The sequence below is a fragment of the Cibotium barometz genome, chromosome 37, assembly GCF_041138505.1.
Source record: "Cibotium barometz isolate CiBa-2024 chromosome 37, ASM4113850v1, whole genome shotgun sequence".
Lineage (NCBI taxonomy): Eukaryota > Viridiplantae > Streptophyta > Polypodiopsida > Cyatheales > Cibotiaceae > Cibotium > Cibotium barometz.
In genome coordinates this window covers 41,395,614-41,421,321 of record NC_141082.1, presented here as the reverse complement: position 1 = coordinate 41,421,321, position 25,708 = coordinate 41,395,614, and the positions used below count along the sequence as shown (strand labels likewise).

Genomic DNA, 25,708 nt, shown 5'->3' with positions numbered 1-25,708 from the left:
CAGGCAGTTCACAGCAGACGGCGATACACGATGTTGGTACACCCAGATGTGTACCTGGCTGAGATTACATGGCATGACGATTGATGCACTCCCTCCATTTGATTACAGCCTGGACTGCCCCTTCTTGGACCTTAGTCGCTCTAAGCAGAATAGGGTGATCAGGATGGACATCATGAGGCTAGATGCAGAAAGGACATGATCAAGCCGCCCCCCCCACCACTAGGCACGAAGATGGCCCTCTATCGGGACCAGATGGCTTTGTGACACAGTCTACATACATGGACATCCATCTCTCACATGGCATTCGCAGTGCCATTGGACAGATCCGCACTTCATCACATCAGCTGAGGGTAGAGACTGGCAGATACGAGGGGATGAAGCCAGAAGACCGCATTTGTCAGCTATGTCACCAAGAAGTGGAGTCAGAGGAGCACTACATATGCCGATGTACTGTGTACTATGAGATACAAGGGAGATACTGGTCTGTCATGACCCTGTGAAATTGGTGCAGCTTAAGTGTGAGCATGGTGGTCAGTGAGTAAGTTATATATTTAAATGTTCATACTTGGGTGCCCGGACAAAAAGGAAACATGTGTGGACAACCCCAAGTGTGAAGGGGACAAAAAGAATTAAAACTTAAAAGGTTTTATAACCTTTGGGAAGGTTTTAAAACTTTAAGTGGCCCGTAGGCTATTTATGGGGGGGCTACTCTACTTTTGGAGTACACGCCTCTCTCTCTCTCTCTCTCTCTCTCTCTCTCTCTCTCTTTTGGAGGGACTGTAGGTGGGCAGCGCTGATTTCAGCGCCTGGAAAAACAGCTACGAGGAGCTCCACGCCGCTGGTCACAAGTCGCTTTTTGGAAGGGCTGCAGGCGGGTTGTACAACTGAGGCTACAGGGGCAGCCTAGTACTCATTTACGCATGCTTTTAGGAGATTAAAGTCGGCTGCTGTGCTGCGCTACAGGGCAGAGACACAGGCCTACTCTCTCTCTTTGGCTCTTGGAGGATTGGTTGGCTGCTGTGTGGCCGAGTATACAGGCACCTCCAGGATCTCCCTCTTTTCTCTCCTTTGCTTTTGGCAAGAAGCTGACTGCCAGTTGAGAAGCGTGGACTGTAAGAGGGGAACACAAGGCTGGACAGCAGGTTCCCTCACAGGTTCTCTCTCTCCCGGCTGCAAGACAAGAGGGGCTTTTCCTCGCGTCTTTTCTCTCTTGTGAAAAGCATCAAAGACTGTAAGTTTCTTTCTCTCTTTGTGAGCAAGTGGGACTGCAGGAGGTGTCTTATGGAGTCTCTCTTTTCACTGGCTCGTGAAGGGTTAGGCAGTTCAGAGGGTGGAAACAGACAAGATTGTGGACTGATTTGGAAGAGTTTTGTGGACTGTTTTCATGGCTGAGTTTGTGGCTATGTGCATGGTTCAATCAGATGCATATTCAAGGCCTCATGGATGTACTGACTTAGCAGATTAGAGGAGGTAACAGTGTGGTGTTCTTGGGACACAAAGCTGTGTGAAACCTCTATGCTAAGAGGTCCAAAGGATTGGCAGATTGGACTTGCAGACATACGAGCCATGAATGGCAATGTTGTAATCATTTAAAACTTTTCCATTGAAATTGAATAAAGAAATACCGAAAGGGGTGCCAAGCTTTGGGGCTAACAGGTGTCGTTCTCTTTCTTATGGTGGAGCACTCTAGCTCTTGTTTATTTGTTTATTGGCTGGACTACAATTGGATTGGGTGACTGCTAATCTACCGCACTTTGGTTACTAGAGGCCGGTTTCACTGGTCTCTCTTCCGAGAAGGTTTTGGACCATTACGACATGTGATGGAGTTTGAGGATCAGAGGTGTTTAGGGCTTTTCTTATTGGAGTTCAGACGCCATCGAGAGGCTCTCCTACGAGCCAGGACCCACCCCACCAGCGAGCCATGACAGATTTTTTCAGGGCCAGGACCACCCCGACAGATACGACCAGGACCTCCACTGCCCCCTCGGCAAGCCAGACGTCCTTCAGGAGGACTCACCCTTGACAGAGCCATAGCACTTTGTCGAGCGAGACGCCCATGCTTACCAAGACCTCGTCCACGGCCGCTTCATCTCTGGTGGATTAGAGCCATCATCACCCGCCACAAGAGGAGACGACCGCCCCGCCACTTAAGTTTCTCTATCTTACAGCACCCCATGAGAGAGATACTGAGATGAGCAGATTACACCAGTCTTATGCTAGTTGTAGATATTATACACTTTTGTTGTACCTCCGTAGGAGTATTTTCCTTTCATAGCTGTTTAGGACTGCTTTAGGACCTCTTCTTTTTTTTTTAGTCCTTTTTGTCTTACTTTTGAGGATACACCATCAGCTGTGTACTATGTTTTGGTCTCATAGGCCACTTTGGCCTTTCGTAGACATATTAATATATCTTTCTTTCTTCTTTCTCTCTCTCTCTCTCTCTCTCTCTCTCTCTCACACACACACACACTTAGCTACGTATGGCCAATGGGAAACCTAACGTGAGTAACATGCTAACAAAAAGATCCAATAAGGATTAGATTAAGACATTACAAAGTACCAAATCGACTCATACCGTTAGCAACAAATGCAACGGCTCAAACCTGCCAAAACCTCTGGGTTGCTGTAGTAAAACTTTCTTCTATGGTAGAAAAATATGAGAAAATAGAAACCGAAACACACCGGAAATCCTAAGAGTTCACAGTTTGAAGATTCCAAACAACAATTAAATGTGCTGGAGAAAGAAGAGACAGAAAAGATGCTCAATATGAGAGCTTTCAATCCACATGATGCATCCTGGAAGCACATTTCTGGAGATGTCTCCCAAAGAAAGGGCAAAAACAAGGGATAGGTCCAGTATTGTAGGGAAACAGTGCGCCAATGGGGGTAAATGCTAATAATGCTGCGTCCTAGTAATCTCGATTTGTTTTGGCGAAGCAAGCACGGAGCTCATACACACACACAGAAAAAAAACCAAATGCAGAGGGACTCACCACAACTTCCTTGGCTATGTCAGCAAGCACAGAGAAAGCCAAGACCGTATTGTCTAGCTTGTCACTCCTGCGAGACGAGAGGATGCACTGAGGTTGAGATCCAATGGCGCTGAATACTGTGAGGGAAGGCGAGACATAGGTACCGAGAAAAGCCGATCTGCCGCACAGAGAAGATCGGGAGAGGCAAGGAAGCCGGGCCTGGGAGGGGGACGATTGGATGAAAACATTGTGCACAGAAGCAGCGGCCATGGCGATCGAGCAATTAGGGCTAAATGTTTCTGCAAGCGACCAAAAACAGGGAAACTACGCCGACGTAGCAAAGATCAGCTCGGGGTATTGTGCAGAAAAGTCACCTGCGGAGATGGCCAGATGGTGGAAGCGGTTGCGGAAGAAGAAGAAAAAAAGAAGGGTTTACAGCTGAGGGGGTTTTGTAGATATCAGGCTTCTGCAACACAGAGCTTTAGCCTGCGATAGCTTGCAATAAAATGAGAAGCCCGCTGGCTTCCCCAAATAACTGAACCTCAGAAGAATAGAGGAAGACGAGACGGACGAGAGCTTCCCATGCAATGACCAACGTACCGGCTACCCCGGGTCGCCAGTACCGGCTACCCACCGTTGGCCTCCGTGACTAATGCGCTCCTTCCGCGTGTTTGTCCAGCTCAGCAAGTGTATCGATCGCCACGTGCTTAACCGCGCGAGGATCCGGTCTTACCAGCGGTGAACACGTGTACATCTGAAATGTCCTGCAAGCCCCGGTTGTCGGGAGATCTCGCCTCGAGACCATGCTACGTGGCGTGATTCTGGGCCCGTGAATCTGTGACACCTTTTCAAAAGCAAAACTGATTGTCCAAACAGAATAATTAATTATCCAGCCAATCGTACATTTACTGTTTTTTGTATTTTTTTTAAATAAATTTGGCGAGAAACACTGGTTTATATACACTACTCACACACCTAACTCCAGTTACAAGGACGCGCAACACCGTAGAGAGCGCGGATCGAACCCGCACCACCGGGCTGGGACATCGTCCAATTTAACCACTCCACTACAGCCGTGTTCGCACTTTTTTTTTGTATTATTATAACCACTTTTCGAAGGTTTTAATAGGTTTTCTTTGAACACTCATACTACGATTTACACCACTGTGTAATTTCATAATAATTTTGAAACTTTTGCAATTTTATCAATAATTTAAGCCTTTCAATTCAAAATTAGCATGTAATTTTCAAAATTATATGAAACCGATTTACCATGTTCATACAAGTGTCCAAAGAAACTAAGGCCCCTTACACATGCACCGCCATTGTCTTTACTATTAAAGGATCTTATGATGGCAATAGTTGCTAATCAATGGTGGGCAATCAAGAAACCTTCTAGATGTTAAAGCGCCTAACATCTACAAGTGTTTTTACATAGATTTTATATGGTAAAATATAAGTAAGATTGTCATACCTTTAAAGATTTTTGAAATATATAATGTGTACATTTTCATTTAATATTGGCTCACACCAAAGGTAAATCTAATATTATCCTTGCCAATAAAATTCAAGTTTTTTTATTATTATGGAGATTTTTTTTCATGCAGCACGTCCAGATTGCACCCACTATAGTAGGGATCCTCGCATTGAGATTTCAATGCCTTCCCAACTTGACTACTTTGCAAGGGACAAACTTCAAGAATTTTCAAGGCACGTGTTTATTCGCCCACTTGTTTGCAAATGTTGTACATAATTTAAATATGCATTTTATGTGAACGAGATCACTTGATGCGAACACACTCCTAATGCTTCGACCATAATAACCAATCATCTAGCAGCACAACAGTTAAGCATTGATGCTTCATATTGTGACCTCCACTATGATAAGAAAACCTTGCTTTTTGAAAAAGTAGTGTTGGTTTTGTATATTTCTACAGTTTGTTTTCAAATAGGCATATTCTTTTCACATTCTAGTTTTTTTTAAACCCTATTCTAGAGAATTATCCTTTATTCATTTGCTAGATCGACAATCATGTTGATGCCCTATGTCACTAATTAAAAGTCTTAGTGAATCTTCCATGTTACATCAAAGAAACAATTCTCCTTTAATTCCCTCAACTCTCACTGTTGCTTATCAAACATCACTAGAAAAACACTACTACGAGTGTGAATCATCATGTTCCTATATACGACATTGCATATAACCGCAACATGTCCATGTTCCCCCATCTCCTTTGTTGCCCACCATGAAACCTTTTGTTGAAGTGTTGCCCCATCTTCTTGTTTCCATTGGTAGACCTTTTGTTAAAATGTCTAGTCGTTGATATTTGTGCAACTTTTTGAATAATTCACAACTTGTGCTTGCCTTTAAAGAGGAAACAAAGGTGTGCATGCTTTTGCTCATATAAAAAGTATGTGCATGCTTCTTCCCTACAGCTAAGCAAAAATAGCCCATACTAGTTATGGAACTCCTAACATGACATATTTTATTACTTGCTTCCATGGCTCACATATGAATGCGGTGTGCATGCTTTTGCTCATTAAAAAACCGTATGCATACTTCTTCCCTTTAGCTACATCAAAATATGCACTTGATTGGTAGTGCACCCCTAATTAGTAATGGGACTCTTAACAAGACATATATTTGTTGCTTGCTTCCATGACTCATAATAGTTGGTAGTGCACCCCTCATTAGTAATGGGACTCTTAAAAAGACATATAGTTGTTACTTGCTTCCATGACTCATATATGAATGTGGTGTAAAAAAATTATTAACTTAATCAAACACACACACGCACACGCATACTCTCTCTCTCTCTCTCTCTCTCTCTCTCTCTCTCTCTCTCTCTCTCTCTCTCTCGTAAATAGCATATTCGAAACACGAGAGAACCATGTAATTATAAGTTTGCAATCAATAAATTTTATGCAGCTTTCTTTGTAATCTTTTATTTATATATATATATATATATATATATATATATATATATATATATATATATATATATATATATGTAGAGAGAGAGAGAGAGAGAGAGAGAGAGTGGCCTTGAAAGCACGACTCCTTCTCATAGCCTTGTTAAAAGAAAGTATCTTATATCTACTCTCTCTCTCTCTCTCTCTCTCTCTCTCTCTCTCTCTCTCTCTCTCTCTCTCTCTCTCTCTCTCTCTCTCTCTCTCTCTTTTGTAATAGCATATTCGAAGAAACACGAGAGAACCATGTAACTATAAGTTTGCAATAAATTTTATGCAACTTTCTTTGTAATCTCTCTCTCTCTCTCTCTCTCTCTCTCTCTCTCTCTCTCTCTCTCTCTCTCTCTCTCTCTCTCTATAGAATATATATATATATATATATATATATATATATATATATATATATATATTTTAGCGACCTTCAAAGCACGACTCCTTCTCATAGCCTTGTTAAAAGAAAGTATCTTTACTTCTGTCTTATATCTACACTGTGTTATATAAGTTTTTAGCAGCCTTGAAAGCACGACCCCTTCTCATAGCCTTGTTAAAGAAAAAGTATCTTTATTTGTATCTTATATCTACACTTTGTTATTTAAGTTCTTAGTAGCCTTGAAAGTATGACTCCTTCTCATAGCCTTATTAGAAGCAAACATTAATAGCCTTGTTAGAAGCAAAGGAAACACTTTCTACCCAATCTATTTACCTAGCTTTCTAAGATTGATAAAATGTAAACTTTATATATTATTATGGTTGTAAACAGAGAGGTCCCTACTAGGACCATAAGGTTTTTGGGAACCATGGTCGGAGCAAGAACCACACATGCTTAATAACACTCCCACTCATTTTGAAAAACAACTTCTTAAAAAACCACTTGCAAAGCCAAAGTTATGCTAGCTTCTATTGTCCCAATGACTTCATAATGACAACAAAATTGCTTCATATAATAAATACTCCCCGTCCCAAATCACCATCTTCCTTCCTCCCTCCCTCCCTCCCTCCCTCTCTCTGTTACAAAATTGTTTCATAATACTCCTCCCTCCCAAATCACCATCTCCCTCCCTCCCTCCCTTTCTCTGTTACAAAATTGCTTCATAATACTCCCCCCTCCCAAATCACCATCTACCTCCCTCCCTCCCTCTCTCAGTTACAAAATTGCTTCATAATACTCCCCCCTCCCAAATCACCATCTCCCTCCCTCCCTCCCTCCCTCTATTGAACACTCCCCCCTCCCAAATCACCACCTCTCTCTCTCTCTCTCTCTCTCTCTCTCTCTCTCTCTCTCTATGTGTGTGTGTGTGTGTGTGTGTGTGTGTGTGTGTGTGACAATCAGTCTAAGAATTAGAAATAGGCTGCTTAATCACAAGGAGTGAAACTACATTACATCGAATGAGTCACCAATTAGAAATAGACTACTTAATCACAAAGAGTGAAATTACATTACATCAAGTGAGCCACCAGCTACTTAGGTTCAAAGAGGGGGACTTAAACATTAAATTGCAGAACATCAAGACTACAAAAATAAAGGAATTCGACCATCTTGGTGAGAGTTCTGTGTGAGTGAGTGAATGCACGAGTGAGGGATTGTGCATGCACGCACATGCACCTAAGTTTGTGTGTGATTAAGTGAATGTAAGAGTGAGTGATTGCGCATACACGCACATGTGCATGTGCATGTGCGTGTTGTGTAGTGCTTTTACTTAAATAATAGTTTATGTATTTATGTATATTATAAATAATTTTTACTCATATTGGACATAGGAGAAAGAAAAGGCAGCATAGCCTACTAAAGCTCATGTGTTGACACGTGATTCTTATTAGGAGAGTCCCTATATTAAGATCCACCCAATCCCAAAGCCTAGAGAGAAGACAAGAGAGGCCACTCAAGGTGGTTACTATTGTATTGACCAATAGTATAGCAATGAAAAGCTTACCCCTAAGCGGTAGTCCTTAGGCCTCCAAGTATGAACTCCATGGATTGGATACGATTCATCCTTTAAGAATCTTTACTAATTTACAAACCCCCCCAAAAAACACTATATATAGATAAAGCCTTAAACCAAAGAAAAAGGTTAAAATTAAAGCTTTAAAATTAAAATCCATCATTGTTGTTAACCCATTTCTAGGGTTAATAAGAGCTACTGCCATTATCTTACATTAACGAGTCAAGGTAGACACACTAAAAGGTTATACATTCAAGATATGTAGTAACGATGTCCAAATCTACAACTTGGACGGGTGCCCGCCTGTAAATCCCTCGGTTCATCCAAAACCGAACCCGAAAAAAACTTCCCTTGCCGCCCAGAAAGCATCAGCGATTCCTCCAGGAGAATTATTCTAACGTAGTCAAGGGCCTTAACTTCCCTTAACCAAACCCGCGGATCACATGGCCGGATCAAGGGAGGAACTTGCACTTGGATCATAGAGACCAACGCTTTTTTCCTCATCAAAGATCCACAGCCGTTGATTCTTTTCCATAGAACAAGGATTATCCGTGATTTACTTGAACTATCGTAACTTGAACAGAATTGAATTTCAATAATAGGGATCCATCAGTGCCTAACCCCATCTATGGAATACTTATGGCGATTTTTGCTTCAAAAGCGTGTGGTAGCAAGTTAGAATGAACTTCATGGATATTATGAAAGTAGTCATTGTAATAGCATTAGGTCTCTTATGAGCCTAAAGTGCCCAATCGGACACTGTTTAAGTAAGTGTGAACACTTATGGCCATGTATAAGAGTGAAAATATCTCATAATACAAAAAACTCTCCCATTGTATAATAGAGTCTTGCTCTTGCTAATCTCTCTCTAATCCATGCTAGTGAGTGTGTGTGACTGAAGTGAGACGAGAGGAGGGATGAGTACACGTTGTGCAATGCGGCGATGTGACAACGCTCGTCGCGAGAGGCGAGGTGGAATTGCTTCTCAAGGAGTTGTGGAGCTTGGAGACCTATGACAGTTGCGGTTCTCTGGGTAATCTCTTGTTGAATATGTTTAAATGAGGATTTGGGTAAACCATAACATTTTTAGTGTCACTGTTAGGGAGCCATCCCTTGGCTTTTTCCACTATTTTCTCTCTAATTTACGCATACCCATTGCCTATTGTCTTGATCAGTGGTTTCCCGTGAAAAAGATGTGGTTTTAATGGAGATTTGTGTGTGATTTTGTGAGAAATAACTCTCTTTTTAGTATTTTGAAAGAAATTTTTTTGGCTTAAATATGTTGTTTTGTTAGTTTTAATCTAGTTTTTAGTGTTTTGTTAAGTGTGCACATAGAGTGTATTAGGTTCAGTTTCAATGGATTGCAATTTTGTGATTTTTAGCTCTCTTTAGAGTTAAACATAGAGCTAGAATCATAATTTTTGCTTGATTTGTGTGTTTTTTGTTTGATTTGTATACATTAGAGTGTTAGAAATCAATTAGGGTAGCTTAATCTCTCAAAAAAAAATCTCAAAAACATTAGAAAACTCTTGGAATTGACTAATCTTCACTAATGAACTGTTTTTTCTCGTTTAGGAGCGATTAATCCATTCCAAGAGCGAAAAATTTCATAAGTATGTTGTTTGGAGTCCATTTCGATCATGTAAGAGGTCGAAATTAGTGTTCTTGAGTGTTATGGGAGATCTAGATACATCAAAACACCAAATCACATTAACTTCTTCATCAATTGGAGGAATTTCGCTCTCTTTTGCTTAATTTTGCTTAATTTTGTATAAAGAGAAGAGTCTAAAATTAAGAGTTTAATTAATCTCTAATTATGGACTAATTTATACATTAGTTGATGCACATAGCTTAGAAATTTCATGCCCTATCCAATGATGTGCTCAATGGTGTGAATTAATTAGTGATTAGTGTGGTAGCCCTTAGTCCAAAAGAGAGATTAGTGGAAGGATTAATCTTTGATTAATTCTTAAGCACTTTTTTCTATAACTCATTAAGGCTAATGAGCATTGAATTAATTAGTGATTAGTGTGGTAGCCCTTAGTCCAAAAGAGAGATTAGTGGAAGGATTAATCTTTGATTAATTCTTAAGCACTTTTTTCTATAACTCATTAAGGCTAATGAGCATTGAATGAAAAGATACCCCTTAGTTGGCAAATGGCTACTTTTGGGAGTCATTTATGAAGGGTGTAAGGGGGTGTAATAAAAGTGTTGACTTTTTTATTCCCACTTACCTTTTTGGAAAAATGCACACATCTCCCCAAATTAAATTCAAAAAATATTTTCTCCACATAAGGAAACTTGAATATCCCTCTAGACAAAAAACAAAATCCGTGAAATATCCATTTCATGGAGCGAGACCCTTTGCACCTTCACGTCGCGAAAAGGTCCGTGAAAAAAAAGATCGTGAAATACCCCATTTCATGGTGTGAAAAGGTCCTCAACTTTCACGTCATGAAAGTTTCCTACACACAAAATAAATTCCGTGAAATCCCTTTTAAGCGTGGGATGCATTTCATAGTGTGAAAGGTCCTTGACTTTTACAATGTGAAAATGGTGAAAATGCATTTCACAGTGTGAAAATGCATTTCACAGTGTGAAAATGGTCTTGCCCAGGGGGGAACCCGTGAAATACTCTATTTCACGACGTGAAAAGGTTGTGCACTTTTACGTCATGAAAGCTCCCTGCATAAAAAATAATAATCGTGAAATCCCTTTCACGCGTGAGATGCATTTCACGACGTGAAAGGTAGGACTTTCACAACGTGAGAAGGGTCAATGGGGGAAAAAACAAAATCTATGAAATACCCCATTTCACGGCGTGAAAAGGTCCTACACTTTCACGCCGTGAAAGTTTCTCGCGCGTAAAAAAAGAGAGTATAGAAAACAATCCTATTTGGAGGCTCATATCTCCTAAACCGTGAGGCCGATGAACGTGTTCTAGTGCTTATTGAAAAGCCTGCATTGTGAAAAGGGTCCGTGGGGGGAAAAAAATAAAATCTGTGAAATACTCCATTTCATGGTGTGAAAAGGTCTTGCACTTTCACGTCGTGAAAGTTTCCTACACGTAAAAAATGAGAGTATAGAAAATAGCCCTATTTGGAGGCTCATATCTCCTAAACCGTTAGGCCGATTGAACGCGTTCTCTAGTGCTCACTAGGAAGCCTGAGCTCTTTGAAATTAGTCTTGAGCGTCTGAGGGCAAAATTTGTCGTTTCGGTCTCTGACCAAGCAGTCCCAAAATTCAACCCGAAAATCAAGGCAAAAACGGGCCTAAGCACTAAAAATTGCCCAAAATAGCTCGAAAAAGACCGCATACCATATTCGGGCTATTTTTTAGTGTCTAAACAACAAAATCACAAAAACGTCTGAGAGACAAAGTTGTAGTACTACAACTCTCTCATACAACATTTTTCCAAATTTCTTTTAGAACACATTAAAAAATGGGCTACGAAACAAATCTTTCTGGAAATTTTTTTTCCCTTGAGATTGATGGGGAAAAGAGATTTTGAGACCTCCTCTTCCATTTGGGATGCTATTAGCATGCACTTTTTCTGGAAAAGTTTGTCCTAAGAGGGTGTTCATATGTGCTTTTAAGACCTCGTCTACCATCTAAGACACCATTGGCATGCAAATAATATGTCTAAGAGGTCATTCATGTGCGCTTAGCGCCTAAGTAAAGTAAGGCAAATGGACCCTTGTTTGACCCAGAGAAAGGTGTGTTCACATACGCTTTTGAGACCTCGTCTACCATCTAAGACACCAGTGACACGCAAATATATCTTGGAGCATTTTGAGATTAGATTTGTGCAAGTGGATCAATTGAAGACTCCAAGTGGGGACAGCCTTCTGCACAATGAATAGTGAATTATCTTGGAAAATTGTTTAATTAATTCACCTAATCAAGGTGTTAATTAGAAATTGGTGGATCTAATCCAACACTGGGAAGGTTCTACACAAGTTTATGTGTTCAAATTGAATTTTTTGTCACAATTACTACCCTAATTAATCCCTCCAAATCAGTGTATTCTCTACACACACAAACTGTGAACTATAGTACACCTAGTTTTCTGAGTATCATTAGTGGTCAAAACTTGTTGTAATCATCAAATTGGAGTTGTAAAATGGTAGACACTACCCTTGAATCTTGAATTGGATCAAGAGGTAAGACCCCCTTCACATCATCATGAGCAGTGCACAAGAAATAGCTAAGTTCAACGGGGAGTAGTTTCATACATGGTAAACAAAGACCATGTATTTGCTCATGAGGAAGAATCTAAGGGGGCTAATTGAGGGAGAAGATGAATGTCCAGTGGAGAGTGGGGAGAATGAGTGGAAGAAAAGAAATAAGAAAGAATTAGGACTCATTGCACTTAGCTTAAATGATGAAATCATTCACCACATTGCAGGGAAACAACAAGCTAAAGATGCATGGGATGAACTTAACAAATTATTTGGCACTCAAGCGAAGAATTCAAAGATAAATTTGCTAATGCAATTCTACAAACTTGACATGAAGGAGGAAAGTGAACCTTTAACCACACACTTGAACAAATATAAAAGCATTAAGCAATAACTGGTAGCCATTGGGAAGAAAGTAGAAGATGATGAGGCACTAGCAGTGCTTCTAAAGAGTGTGGACAAGGGAGAGTATGAGAACATTGTGGCAACCTTAAAGAATGTACCGGACTTGAAGCTGCATGAGATAGAAGGAGCTCTACTAGAGCAAGAGAACAAGGTCAAAGAGAAGAAAGTATTGGAAGCAATAACTGGAGAGGAGAAAGCATTCTACACCTGAGGAGGCCTCGCACGAGGACAAGGAGTAGTTAAGCAAACACTTCAGTGTTTCTATTGTCGTGGACCGCACAAAGTGGCAGATTGCACGGTTTGGAATACTTCCTCAGTGACACTTTGCAACCCATATGTGAATTATGTGGCATCGATCACATATTTCATGATTACCCAAGGCGAGGTGCTTCAATGCAACCTGTCTCGTAGAATATAACTCTTAACATCTTGAGTGTGCAAAACGGGAAATTATCCACGGTGCCCTTGAATGTTCTTAATGTTCTTACATGCTTGCAAGCTAAGGCATGAGAAACAGTAAAAAATAATGTAAAGGAACACACTTCGAAATGGGTAGCAGAGCACATTTTCAAACAGAAACCAAGAGAGGATGCAAAACCTTCTAAAACCAAAGAGATATAAACCTCTAAACATGGTTGTTTTCTATAGTGTTTTGTTTTGCGTGCACGGGGAACTTTCACAACGTGAAAGTTGTTGAGATATCGAGCTCAACTAGTGCTACAGCGGATATTGATGACCCGCCTGGGTGATAGCTTCCGCATCTACACCACTAGCATGGTTGGTGAGATTATGGGTGATATGCAGCTAGTGGGATGATAGGCTATGTGACAACCATTTTGGATTACTAGAGACTGGCATAGTTATAGCGCCAGCTCATTTAGTTAGGTTCACGTTATGGACCAACCCTTGTATGTTGTAGTAGTTGAGTACTAACCCATATAGTGTGTACTCTTATCTTTATGTTATGTTGGTTGAGTAGAGAAGAAGAAGATAGCAGAAAATTCAGCTATCCATCTCTCTCTTATGTGTATATGTGTTTGCTTGCTAGGGTTTGAAGCTCGCTCTCTCTCCCCCACATTCTCTTTATGGTATCAGAGCTTGGTTCATGTGAGAGCTAAGGAGGCAAGCAAGAGGCAAGAACAAGCAAGTAAGGAAGCGGTACTACACGGGTAAGAGCACCATCATCTCTTTCCCCTTCTTGGTTTAGGTACAACAACCCCTCAGTAGCTCTGGGAGCTACACATCTCCGATTGAGGAGTTGTCATCAACGGGAGCGGAGATATAGGGAAGGTATTATGTCCTATATATTGAACGTAGTGTTTTCAGCCAGATTCGCGTTTCGGGTACGTTACGGGCCCCATTTCGACACTGTAAGGTATTTTCGATAGAAAACTGTTTCTGCCTGAAATCTGGTTATTGCAGTGTAGTAGTGCATTTTGGAAATGCTAACAGGGTTTGCACATGTATTGTTGATACTGGGTGTATGTACATGTACTCTAGTCACATTTGGTGACACACAAGCTATGTTGAAGTAAAGCATGTCCATCAATGAATATGCCTTCAAGATCAAGGGCATTGTTGAATCCCTTGGGTCTATCAATGTATCAGTGGAGGATGATTATTTGGTGAGTGTCTGTCAGAATGGGCTCAGTAAAGAGTACAAGCCATTCAAGACCTCCATTGCAGTTAGGGAGAATATTCCTAACTTTCGGGACTTGATATCTATGTTGATCATAGAAGAAAAGGCTTTAGGTGAGGATTGTTCTTCACAAAGCAAGAACACATCAGAACAGGCCTTCTACTCTAATTCATGTAAAGGCAGAGGTAGAGGCCGTGGTCGAGGCCAAGGTGGTGGCCGACAAGGAAATCAGAATTCTAGACAACAACATTCCAATGATTCACATCAGCAATCATACACAGGTGGAAGAGGCCAACCTAGAGGCAGGGCGAGACAAAGACGCCGAGGTGGTTGGCAAAGAAATCAAAATACAAATAGCATAGAGTGCTATTACTATGGCAAACCATGACACATGGCAAAGGACTGCTACAAAAAGAAGAATGACATTAAAAGTGGGAAGTTGCACAGCAAGGCAACTATGCTTCATCTAGCAAACATGGAGGTGATGAGGCAGAAGTGAGTAGCTGTTTGTGATGTAGCACATGCTTAGTTCCATAACATGGGATGTGTCAGGATCTCAAGATATATGGTATGTAGGTTCTGGCACCTCTAACCACATGACCAGTCATGCTGCTGAGTGGTTTAGAGATATGTAGAAAATGGAAAAACCAGGTTATGTAGAAACAGGTGATGATAATGCGCATCCCATTGCGCATGTTGGTAAAGTGCCATTGTCTATGTAGGATGGCAAAATAAAGTACTTGGGCTGATGTACTTTATGTTACGAATATTACAAAGAACCTGGTTTCTGTTGGACAAATGGTTGAGCAGGGTTTGCAAGTGAGGTTTAATCCTCAAGAATGTTTTGTGGAAGACTTCAAAAATAAGTTTCGCTTGGTTGCAAAGGGTAACAGAAATGGTAGGATGTTTATTTTGGATGTGAACATGCCTGAGATAAAGGAAGCCATGTTTGCGCATGGAACATGTGTCACTGCAGATATGCACAAGCGCATTGGTCATATGAATGTACAGCGAGACTAAAGCCTATGCAGGCCCAAAATATTGTTGTAGGTTTGCCAAAGTTTAAGGTTGACGGTATGCATAAGGTATGTGAAGCATGCCAACTTGGTAAGCAGGCCAAACATGTTTTCCCACATGAAAAGCATGTCAGTGCAAGGCCATTGGGATGTCATACATTCAAATGTATGGGGACCTACCAAGATTGCAACAATTGCAGGTTGCAGATACTATGTTATATTTACTGATGTGACCACACTAGAAAAGTGTGGGTTTATTTCATGAAGGAGAAAAGTGAGGTGTTTGCTCACTTTCAGAGATTTAAAGCCTTGGTCGAGAAGGGAAAAGGCATGCAAATAAAGCACCTAAGATCAGATGGTGGGGGAGAATATTTCTCCCATGAGTTCAACGATTTCTTGAGAAAGCAGGGAATCAAGAGGCAGTTTATGTGGAGGTACACTCCACAACAGAATGGTGTTGCAGAAGGGAAAAACATGCACATTGCAGAAGTGGCACATGCCTTGATGGCTGAAAAGAATATGCCACATTACTTTTGGGCATAAGCAGTAGCAATTACTATGTACATTATGAACAGGACACCCACTGCAGCTGTTCATGGTATGACTCTTGAACAGAAGTTTATAGGTATAAGACTGGATGTGTCTCACTTGAAAGTGTTTGTGTGTATTGCATATATACATGTTCTTGATGAAGTGAGAACAAAGTTGGATCCAAAGGTAGAGAAATGCATCTTCATTGGTTATGTTATGGAACAAAAAGGTTATAGATGCTATAACCCTACCGCTCATAAGATGCGAGTAAGTAGAGATGTTGTCTTCGATGAGATGAGTAGCTGGTATGCACCAGTAGTGAAGGCAACAGAAGATGTAGATGTAAGAAGTGCTAATGTTGCACCACATGTAGAGCAGCAATCAACAGGTGTTGAGTGAACCTGGGGAGTCCTCAAGCAGTGGATCCAATGTTAGCCCATGGTTAGGCAGGTTGAGGAATGATGCAGGTACACATGTATCACAGAAAGGGAAGGAAAAGGTAGATCAACCTTTTGTGCTTGATCTATTAGCAGGTCACTCATATCTGGATGGTGACTCTAGTGGCTTTAAGCAGAGCCTTGATGAGGAGCTTGGCATTCCGTCTATGGTTACTCCTGGTGTAAGGAGAACCATGGCTGTTTTGTGGACACCTCGCAATGATCCAGGTGTATGCAAGTCTATGAGGGTTAGATACCCTGTTGATAGGTTGAGATATGATGGATATACATCCAAACATTATGCTTACATGGTAAAAGTAATATAGGAGGTTGAGCCCACTTTCTTTGAGTAGGCAATTGGAAATAAGAAATGGGAAGATGCCATGGATGAGGAGATGGCAGCATTAGATGCAAATGCAACATGGGAGTTACTGCCTTTGCCTACGGAAAAGAAGGCAATTGGATGTAAGTGGGTGTATAAAGTCAAGCACAATGCTGATGGTTCAGTGAGCAGGTACAAGGCAAGATTGGTTGATGCGCCGACTTATGGCATAGACTACGAGGAGACATTCAGCCCGGTTACAATAATGGCAATCGTGAGAGTTGTCATTGCTATGGCTGCAGAGGGTTGGTCTCTACATCAAATGGATGTAAAGAATGCTTTCTTGCACGGTGACTTGCAAGAAGAAGTGTACATGATGCAACCACCAGGTTATGAGAGTGGTGCACATCTAGATTTTGTGTGCAGGTTATGCAAAGCCTTGTATGGCTTGAAGTAGGCACCCAGAGCATGGTCAAACAAGATCGGGGAGTATCTTGTTTTACCATTGGATTTCAAATATCTAATGTAGATTTTTCACTATATGTGAAAAAGACAAATAGAGGGATCATGCTATTAGTCATCTATGTGGATGAATTGATTATCACTAGTGATAGTGATGCAAACATACATGATGTTAGGATGCTTTTGAAGCAGAAGTTTGAGATGAAGGATTTGGGTGAGCTGCGGTATTTCTTGGGCATAGAGGTGGTGAGATCACCTCATGGTATTTTGCTATTGTAGAGGCAGTTTGGCTTGGACATGTTGTCCAAGTATGGTATGATAGGCTATAAGCCTATTTTGGTGCCATTGGAGAAAAACACAAAGCTTTCCGCAGATATACAGGTGAGCTTTTGGAGGACCCCACTACATAAAGGCGCATAGTGTGTAGTTTGATCTACATGACCATTATAAGGCCAGACTTGAGCTATGTTATTGGACTTGTGAGTCAGATTATGCAGGCTCCTAGGAAGCCACACTTGGATGTGGCTAGACATATCCTTAGGTACATAAACATAGATACAGTTGCATGGGTACACAGATGCTAATTGGGCTAGTAGTATTGCAGACAGAAGATCTACTAGTGGTTTTATGTTCTCATTTGGGAGTGCTGCTGTGAGTTTGAGGAGTAAGAAGCAGCCAACAATTTCCTTGTCAAGTATAGAGGCAGAGTACAGGGGTGCTGTTTATGGCAGCTTATGAGGTAGCTTGGCTTCAGAAGCTACTTGGTGACATGGGAGAGCCCGTGGATAGGGCAGTTGTCATATATTGTGACAACATGAGTAGCATACACTTGGCCAGTAACCAAGTATATCATGCTAGAATGAAGCACATTGAGGTGTATTATCACTTTGTGAGGGAGAAGGTTCTAGCAGGAGACGTAGATCTGGTATATGTCAGCATAGAGGATCAGGTGGCTGACATCTTCACGAAGGCATTGGGCATAGAGAAGCTCCACAGGTTTAGGAACTTACTTGGAGTGCAGTGTGTGGAGTTGAGCTCGAGGGGAGTGTTGAGATATCCAGCTCAACTAGTGCTACGTGACAGACATTAATGACCCGCCTGGGTGATAGCTTCCGCATCTACACCACTAGCATGGTTGGTGAGATTATGGGTGATATGCGGCCAGTGAAATAATAGGCTGTGTGACAGCAATTTTGGATTACTAGAGACTGGCATAGTTATAGTGCCAACTCATTTAGTCGGGTTCACAATATGGACCGACCCTTGTATGTTGTTGTAGTTGAGTACTAACCTATAAAGTGTGTACTCTTATCTTTATGTTATGTTGGTTGAGTAGAGAAGAAGAAGATAGAAGAAAATTCAGCTATCCATCTCTCTTGTGTCTTGCTCCCTCTTGTGTGTGTGTGTGTGTGTGTGTGTTTGCTTGCTAGGGTTTGAAGCTCTCTCTCTCTCCCACATTCTCTTTAAAAAGACCTTTTCATGTCGTGAAATGGGGTATTTCATGGATTTTTTCCCCCACGGACCCTTTTCATGCTGAGAGTCAAGGATCTTTCACACCGTGAAATGCATCTCACGCGTGATGGGGTTTTACGGATTTTTTTCCCCACACACACGGACCTTTTTCACGTCGCGACATGCATCTCACGCGTGAAAGTAATTTTACGAATTTTTTTTCCCTTCACGTAGATCTTTCCACAACATGAAAGTGCAGAGGGTCTCATACCGTGAAATGGGTATTTCACGAATTGTTTTTTTGCACGTGGGGAACTTTCACGACATGAAAGTACATGACATTTTCATGTTGTGAAAATGGGGTATTTCATGGAAAAAAAATGGAGTCTAGAGGGAAATTCGAGTTTCCTTGTGTTGAGGGAATAATTTTTTGAATTTTAAATTGGGGAGATATGGGAATTTTTCCAAAAAGATAAGTGGGAATAAAAAAATTCAACTCTTTTATGACACCCCCTTACACTCTTTATAAATGACTTCCAAAAGTGGCCATTTGCCAACTAAGGGGCATCGTTTCATTCAATGCTCATGAGCCGTAATGAGTTGTGAAAAAAGTGCTTAAGAATTAATCAAAGATTAATCTTTTCACTTTTTAGACTAATTTAGAGCTCTAATTAACCACTAATCACTAATTAATTCACACCATTAAGCACATAATTGGATAGGACATGAAATTGCTAAGCTATGTGCATCAACTTATGTGTAAATTAATCTAGAATTAGAGATTAATTAAACTCGTAATTTTATTATCTTCTCTTTATGCAAAATTAAGCAAAAGAGCAAAATTCCTCCAAATTGATGAATTAATTGATGTAATTAGGTGTTTTGATGAATCTAGATGCTCCCAAAACACCCAAAAACATTAATTTTGACACCCTACATAATTGATTTTGACCCCAAAAAACACATTTTCTAGTTTTTTGCCTCTCGAAATAGATTAATCACCCCTTAATGACAAAAATCAGTCAATTAAGAAAGATTAGTCAATTTCAGGAGTGTTTAAAAGTTTTTGTGAAATTTTTCAAATGATTAAGCTACTCCTAATAATTCCTAACACTCTAATGAATACAAATCAAACAAAAAACACATAAATCAAGCAAAAATTAATGATTCTAGTTCTATGTTTAATTCTAAAGAGAGCTAAAAATCACAAAATTGCAATCCATTACATTTTTTGATGCAATGGATGCAAGCTGAACCTAACATACTCTTTGTGCACACTTAACAAACACTAAAAACTAGATTAAAAGCACACTTAACAAACACTAAAAACTAGATTAAAACTAACCAAACAACACATTTAAGCCAAAAAATAATTCTTTCAAAAGACAAAAAGAGAGCTATTTCTCAGAAAATCACACACAAATCTCCATCAAAACCACATCTTTTTTTGTAAGAAACCACTCATCAAAATAATGAGAAATGGATTTGCGTAGATTAGAGAGCAAATAGTGAAAAAGTCACGGGATGGCTCCCCGACAGTGCCACTAAAAATGTTATGGCTCACCCAAACCCCTCTTTGAAACACATCCAACAAGAACATTACCTAGTGAACCACAACTGTCATAGGGATCTTTCCGATGGCTGAGCTCATAACCCTTGAGGTCTCCAAGCTTTACAACTCCTTGAAAAGAAATTCCACCACACCTCCGTGAGCATTGTCACACCGTCGCATTGCACTACATGTACTCATCCCTCCTCTCACCTCACTTCACACACACATACACACACACTAGCATGGATTAGATAGAGATTAGCAAGAGCAAGACTCTATTGCACAATGGGAGAGTTTCTTGTATTATGAGAGATTTTCACTTATATACATGGCCATAAGTGTTCACACTCACTTGAACTGTGGGCCGGCCGGGCACTTTAGGCTCATAAGAGGCCTAATGCTATTACAATGACTACTCTCATAATATATCCATGAAGTACATCACTGGGGACTTCATCCTAACTTGTTGCCACATGCTCTTGAAGCGAAAATCACCATAAGTATTTTGTCGGACCATTATGGGCACCCGTCCAAGTTGTAGATTTGGACATCATTGCTTCATATCTTGAATGTATGACATTTTGGTGTATCTACCTTGACTCCTTAATGTAAGATAATGGTAGTAGCTCTTGTTAACCCTATAAATGGATTAGCATTCCCCCCTTCCTGGATGCCAATCATGTCCTCGTGATCGCGTTGAATATCTTTATGTGGGGAAATTAACAAGTTTTTAAAGACTATTTTCAAGGTCCTAAAACTCACCTTAATCGCGCAGGTATCAATGTGATGAACCATCGACCAGAAGGTTCAACGCATGTACCTTGGTGGGGTAGTTTGGATTTCCAAAGGCTTCACATCTTTGTTTAAACATTTGTATGAATTGAACAGGATCAGTCGTTCAATTGTATTTGCCCATGATTTTTGAAATCTCTAGGATTGTGTTTTTGGATGAGCCACTGAGGCCATGTGTGCGTGCTCTTGTGGTTAGGACCTCATTTAGTCCTTGGGCAACCCCCCTTTCTAGATTAGTCAATATATTTAGGGTTTGAGTATTTAGGGGTTTTAAAGGGTTAGTACCTAGCTCTTCTAAAGGTTTAGGACTTGTGGTAGTGCTAGGTAAGGGACTAAATCCCGGAGGGATTGATGTGACAGGGGGTGTAAAATCCGATGACATGCTTGTGGTCGGCATGGCAAATGGTATTGGGAGGTGCATTTGGGGCATGGATGTCAATGGCTCAAAGATTTCAGCCATTGGGTTTAGTTTGGGTGTGGGCCCACAAAATCCCTCTATCATTGTCATATCTTGACATTGCCAATTGCTCCTTAATGAGCAAGCACACGTTTTTTTTTAAATTCCTAGGTTTTCTTACAACCTGTTTGCAGCCTCAGGAGGCCCTGTGCACCCTTCGTTGGGTCAAACGAGGGTTCGTTTGCCTTAATTTACTTAGGCACTAAGTGCATGTGAACGACCTTGTAGAGATATTTTTTTGAAAAAAGTGCATGCCACTAGTGTCCCAGATGGAAGACGTCTCAAAAGTGCATGTGAACGACCTTATGATGACGAACTTTTTCAGAAAAAGTGCATGCCAGTAGCATCCCAGATGGAAGAGGATGACTCAAAACTTATTTTCCATCACTGTCTCAAGATGATTTTTTTTCGAAAATATTTTTTCTATTTTGCAGCCCATTTTTAATGTGTTCCAAAAGGAATTTGAAAAAACCCTGTATGAGAGAGTTGTAGTATTTTTGGAGTACAACTTTGTCTCTTTATTTTTTTTGGAATTTTATCACGTAGACACTTAAAAATTAGCTCGAATATGGTACGCGTTCTTTTTTGAGCTGTTTTGGGCGATTTTTAGTGCTTTCAAGCTCGTTTTTTGCCTTGATTTTCGAGTTGAATTTTGAGGCTACTAGAGTCGGAGGCCAAAACTATAGATTTTGCCCTTGGACGCTGGAGACTAATTTTGAAGAGCTCGATACAGGCTTTCCGATGAGCACTAGAATGCATTCATCGGGCTGATGGTTTAAGAGATACAAGCCTCCGAACAGGGATGTTTTCTATACTCTTTTCCACCCACCCCCACCCACCCCCACGACAGACCTTTCACGATATGAAAGTCAGGGACCTTTCACGCCGTGAAATGTATCTCACGCGTGTGAAAGGGATTTCATGTATTTTTTTGGGTGCGCGGACCTTTCACGACATGAAAGCGGAGAGAGTCTCACGCTGTGAAATGGGTATTTTATGGTTTTTTTTGCATGGATTCTTTTCACGTTGTGAAAGTCAGGGATCTTTCAACCAAAATTCAGGAATCATTATCTTTCAATCAGAATCTAAATCAACTCATCAATTCTCAACCAGAATTCTAAAATCATATCAACCAGCATTCGAATTCATCATTTGGATAGCATTTTTGCTTATAATTTCAAGGTCTTAGATTTACTTGTATATATTGTCAGTAAAGAGTTGCAGATATACCCACGGTATATACGGGTAATCACGATCCTTGGAGTTATAAGGTAAATACCTCAAGCAAGTCAGGGATTCTATACAATTGCAGTACTTCCATCTGAAGACCCAATTACCAATTTATGAATTTTTATTTTGAATATCAATTTGTATGAATTTCATCACACAACTACAATCTTTTACTATTACATAAATTCTTGACACTTCTTGCTTCTCGATTGATCCACTTTAGCCAATTCGCTCTGATACCAGCTGAAAGATCCATGCCCCCTCCGCGTAACGAATTCGGGGATGCTAGCAGCGGAAGTAGCACTTTTTGTGTAGGACAGAGCCTCTCACTTGGGGCCTCGCCCACCACGGATATCCGGACAAGAGACTAAACCCTCGATTCTTCCAAAACCGAACCCGGAAAAACTTCCCTCGCCCAGAAAGCACGGGGATTCCTCTAGGATATTTTTATTCTAACGTAGTCAAGATCCTTAACTAACCAAACTGATCCAACCGAACCCGTAAGTCACATGATCCTTAACTAACCAAACTTATCCGACCGAACCCGTAAGTCACATGATCAGATCAAGGAAAAGACTTGCACTTGGATCATAGAGACCAACGCTTTTTTCCTCATCGAGAGGCACAACCGTTGATTCTTTTCCATAGAACAAGACTATCCGGGATTTACTTCATCTATCGTACCATAACAGAATTGAGTCTCATTTTTGGGATCCATCAGTCCAGCCTAACCCCATCTAGTCCCATGGGTTAGCCAACCGCCCAACCACTGTAGTGATAGGATCCATTTAGGAATTTGGTTATGTTTTGTCCCGGGTAGTACCAGGGAATAGAGTTCCCAGGCCCCCTAGCCGACGCTTCAAGCAAACTTAAAGATAAGTCACACCACTTACACAACCAATATGCAGAGTCGATGGCTTAGGAGTAGGATTTTGAGCGGTCATACTGAGTGTTGGTTCTTGCTTTGTGACTCGTCTGGTTGCCCAATCGATATTGCACTTGGTGGCCAACATCCATTTGCGCCCTAAGTTTACAGTGCCTTCCATGGTACCAGCAGGAATAACCAAAAAGTTTTGAATTACGGTCCCCTTGTCATAGGCAACCGGAGTGTGCAGAATTCCTGAGACAGGGGTTTTCTTCTTGTTGATACCTTGAACTTGGATAGCACTCTTGGATAAAGGTGGTTTTCCAAGTTGACACCACACGCCATATGATAGTAAATTGTGTTGAGCTCCTGTATCCAATAATGCATTATACAACACCTCCCCGTAAGGACTCTGTAACTCAATTGGGTATCTTAGAGGTGGGTCAGATTCTAGTGCATCCTCCTCTGCTTCCTCGAAAAATACTTGCGTAATTCCCAAGTTGGCTTCTCGTTGTCGCCTAGCACGCTGTTGACGTTCTTTGGCTTCGACTCTCGCTTGTATCTTTTTAAGCTCAGCTTGTTGTTTAGTTGCCTTCTTTTGATGGATTGCATGTAACTCCTCTTGGCTCAGGGGGTCATAGTATCTTTTGAATTTACTCCCATTAAGGAATCCAATGGTTTCAACTCCGTCGAGAGTCTCCACTCTGATGGTACCTTGCGGGGTAATTTCACATACTCTATACGGTCCCTTACTAGCATATTTGAGCTTCTTCTTTTCGTTACGCACTCCATACATCAGGACTTTATCCCCAACCTTGATGTCCTTGTCCTTCAGGTGGCGATCAAACCATTTTTTTCTTCTATCCTTCTCCACAAGGGCATTGTATACAGCCAATTGTCTTTCTTCGTTTAGCCGCTCAAGGATATATAGACGCTCTACTAAGGGATTACCATCTCAACCCTCTTGAGTAGCAACATGAAGACTAGGAATGACAAATTTCCACGGCATGACTGCTTCTTGGCCATATACCATTTTGAATGGTGTGCAATTAATAGCCACTTTGTACGCAGTACGATAGGCCCATAAAGCTGTCGTAAGCTTTAGATCCCAATCCGTGCGATGAGCTTCAACTGTCTTTGTCAAAACAGAGATTAAGGTCTTGTTGGTACTCTCGGCTTGGCCATTCGCTTGCGGATAGTAAGGAGTAGATTTATGATGGGATATCATGAAATTTTTTGTGAGCTCCTTAATCACGTCATTTATAAAATGCGTCCCATTGTCGCTCACAAGTTCAAAAGGACAACCAAAGCATGTGATTATATTTTCAAAGAGAAACTTGGCTGTTGTCCTCGCATCTGCCTTACGTGTCGCTTTCGCTTCAGCCCATTTGGTCATATAGTCAGTGGCCACAATAATATAGCGAGATTGTGTGTTTCGGGCCGTTGGGCTAATTGGACCTACAAAGTCTAAACCCCACTTTTCAAATGGTTGGTTTACTTTGATTGGATGTAGGGGCATCTGATATTTCCTCTGGGGTTTCTTGTATCATTGGCATTCATCGCAACTCTTCACAAAGAGTGATGCATCCTGGAACATAGTGGGCCACCAATACCCTGATTGTAAGATCTTTCGCGCAGTTAAGTCTCCTGAGAAGTGACCACCGGCTACGCCCATATGTGCCTCTTGCAAAATGTATAGATACTCATCCTCTCGGGCACAATGCCTAAGAACGTCATCCTTTCCTCTTTTATAAAGAGTCCCTGCTATCAAGAAATAGGGTTCGCATTCTTTGATCAGCTTTCGAGCTAGATCTTTACGAAGCTCCTTGGGTGGAAAGCCATTAACCAAAAAGTTAACAATCTTCTCACTCCATTCAGGCATTGTCTCCACCATGAACAGGGAAGTGTCAGGTAAGTCATCATCAACCCCCGTAGGAGCCTCACCATTAGGTATACGAGACAAATGATCAGCCATAACATGTTTTTTGCCAGGTCTCACAACAACAGTGAAATCAAACTCAAGAAGAATCAATAGCCATCGTGTGATTCTTCTTGTGGAGCATGGTTTGTTTACCAGATATAACAATGCCTGGTGATCCACATAGAAAACAAACTTGGTGGCAAGGAGGTAATAACGAAATTTCCTTACTGCATATATCATTGCCAATCCTTCGCGCTCCGTAGTGGTGTAGTTCATCTCAGCATCGTTCAACTGGCGACTGGCAAAGCTAATGGAATAGTCTAGCTTGTGTTCTCCAGGTTGAGTTAACACACACCCAATAGCAAAGTTTGATGCATCAATATGCACATGGAAGAGTAAATCCCAGTTAGGCATTCTCAAGATTGGAGCACTCGCCAAGGCCTTCTTTAATAGCTCATAGGCACGGTCACATTCTTCGGTCCAAATAAACTCGATAAGAAGCTTATACAATGGTCGAGCAATCTCGGCGAAGAAGAGAATAAACCTTCGATAATAACCAACGTG

At 41.0% G+C, this 25,708-nt stretch overlaps 1 protein-coding gene across 1 annotated transcript in view; it reads right to left on the bottom strand.

Moving 5' to 3' along the window:
* The window catches only part of LOC147617275 (glucose-1-phosphate adenylyltransferase large subunit 1-like), a 38,540-nt gene extending 34,972 nt beyond the window's left edge, over positions 1-3,568 (bottom strand). Inside the window, exon 1 of the mRNA XM_086776908.1 lies at positions 2,994-3,568. Within this exon, the coding sequence (XP_086633034.1) occupies positions 2,994-3,242 (249 nt within the window). The 5' untranslated portion in view covers positions 3,243-3,568. The remainder of the gene's footprint in view (positions 1-2,993) is intronic.
* Positions 3,569-25,708: the final 22,140 nt, after the last annotated feature.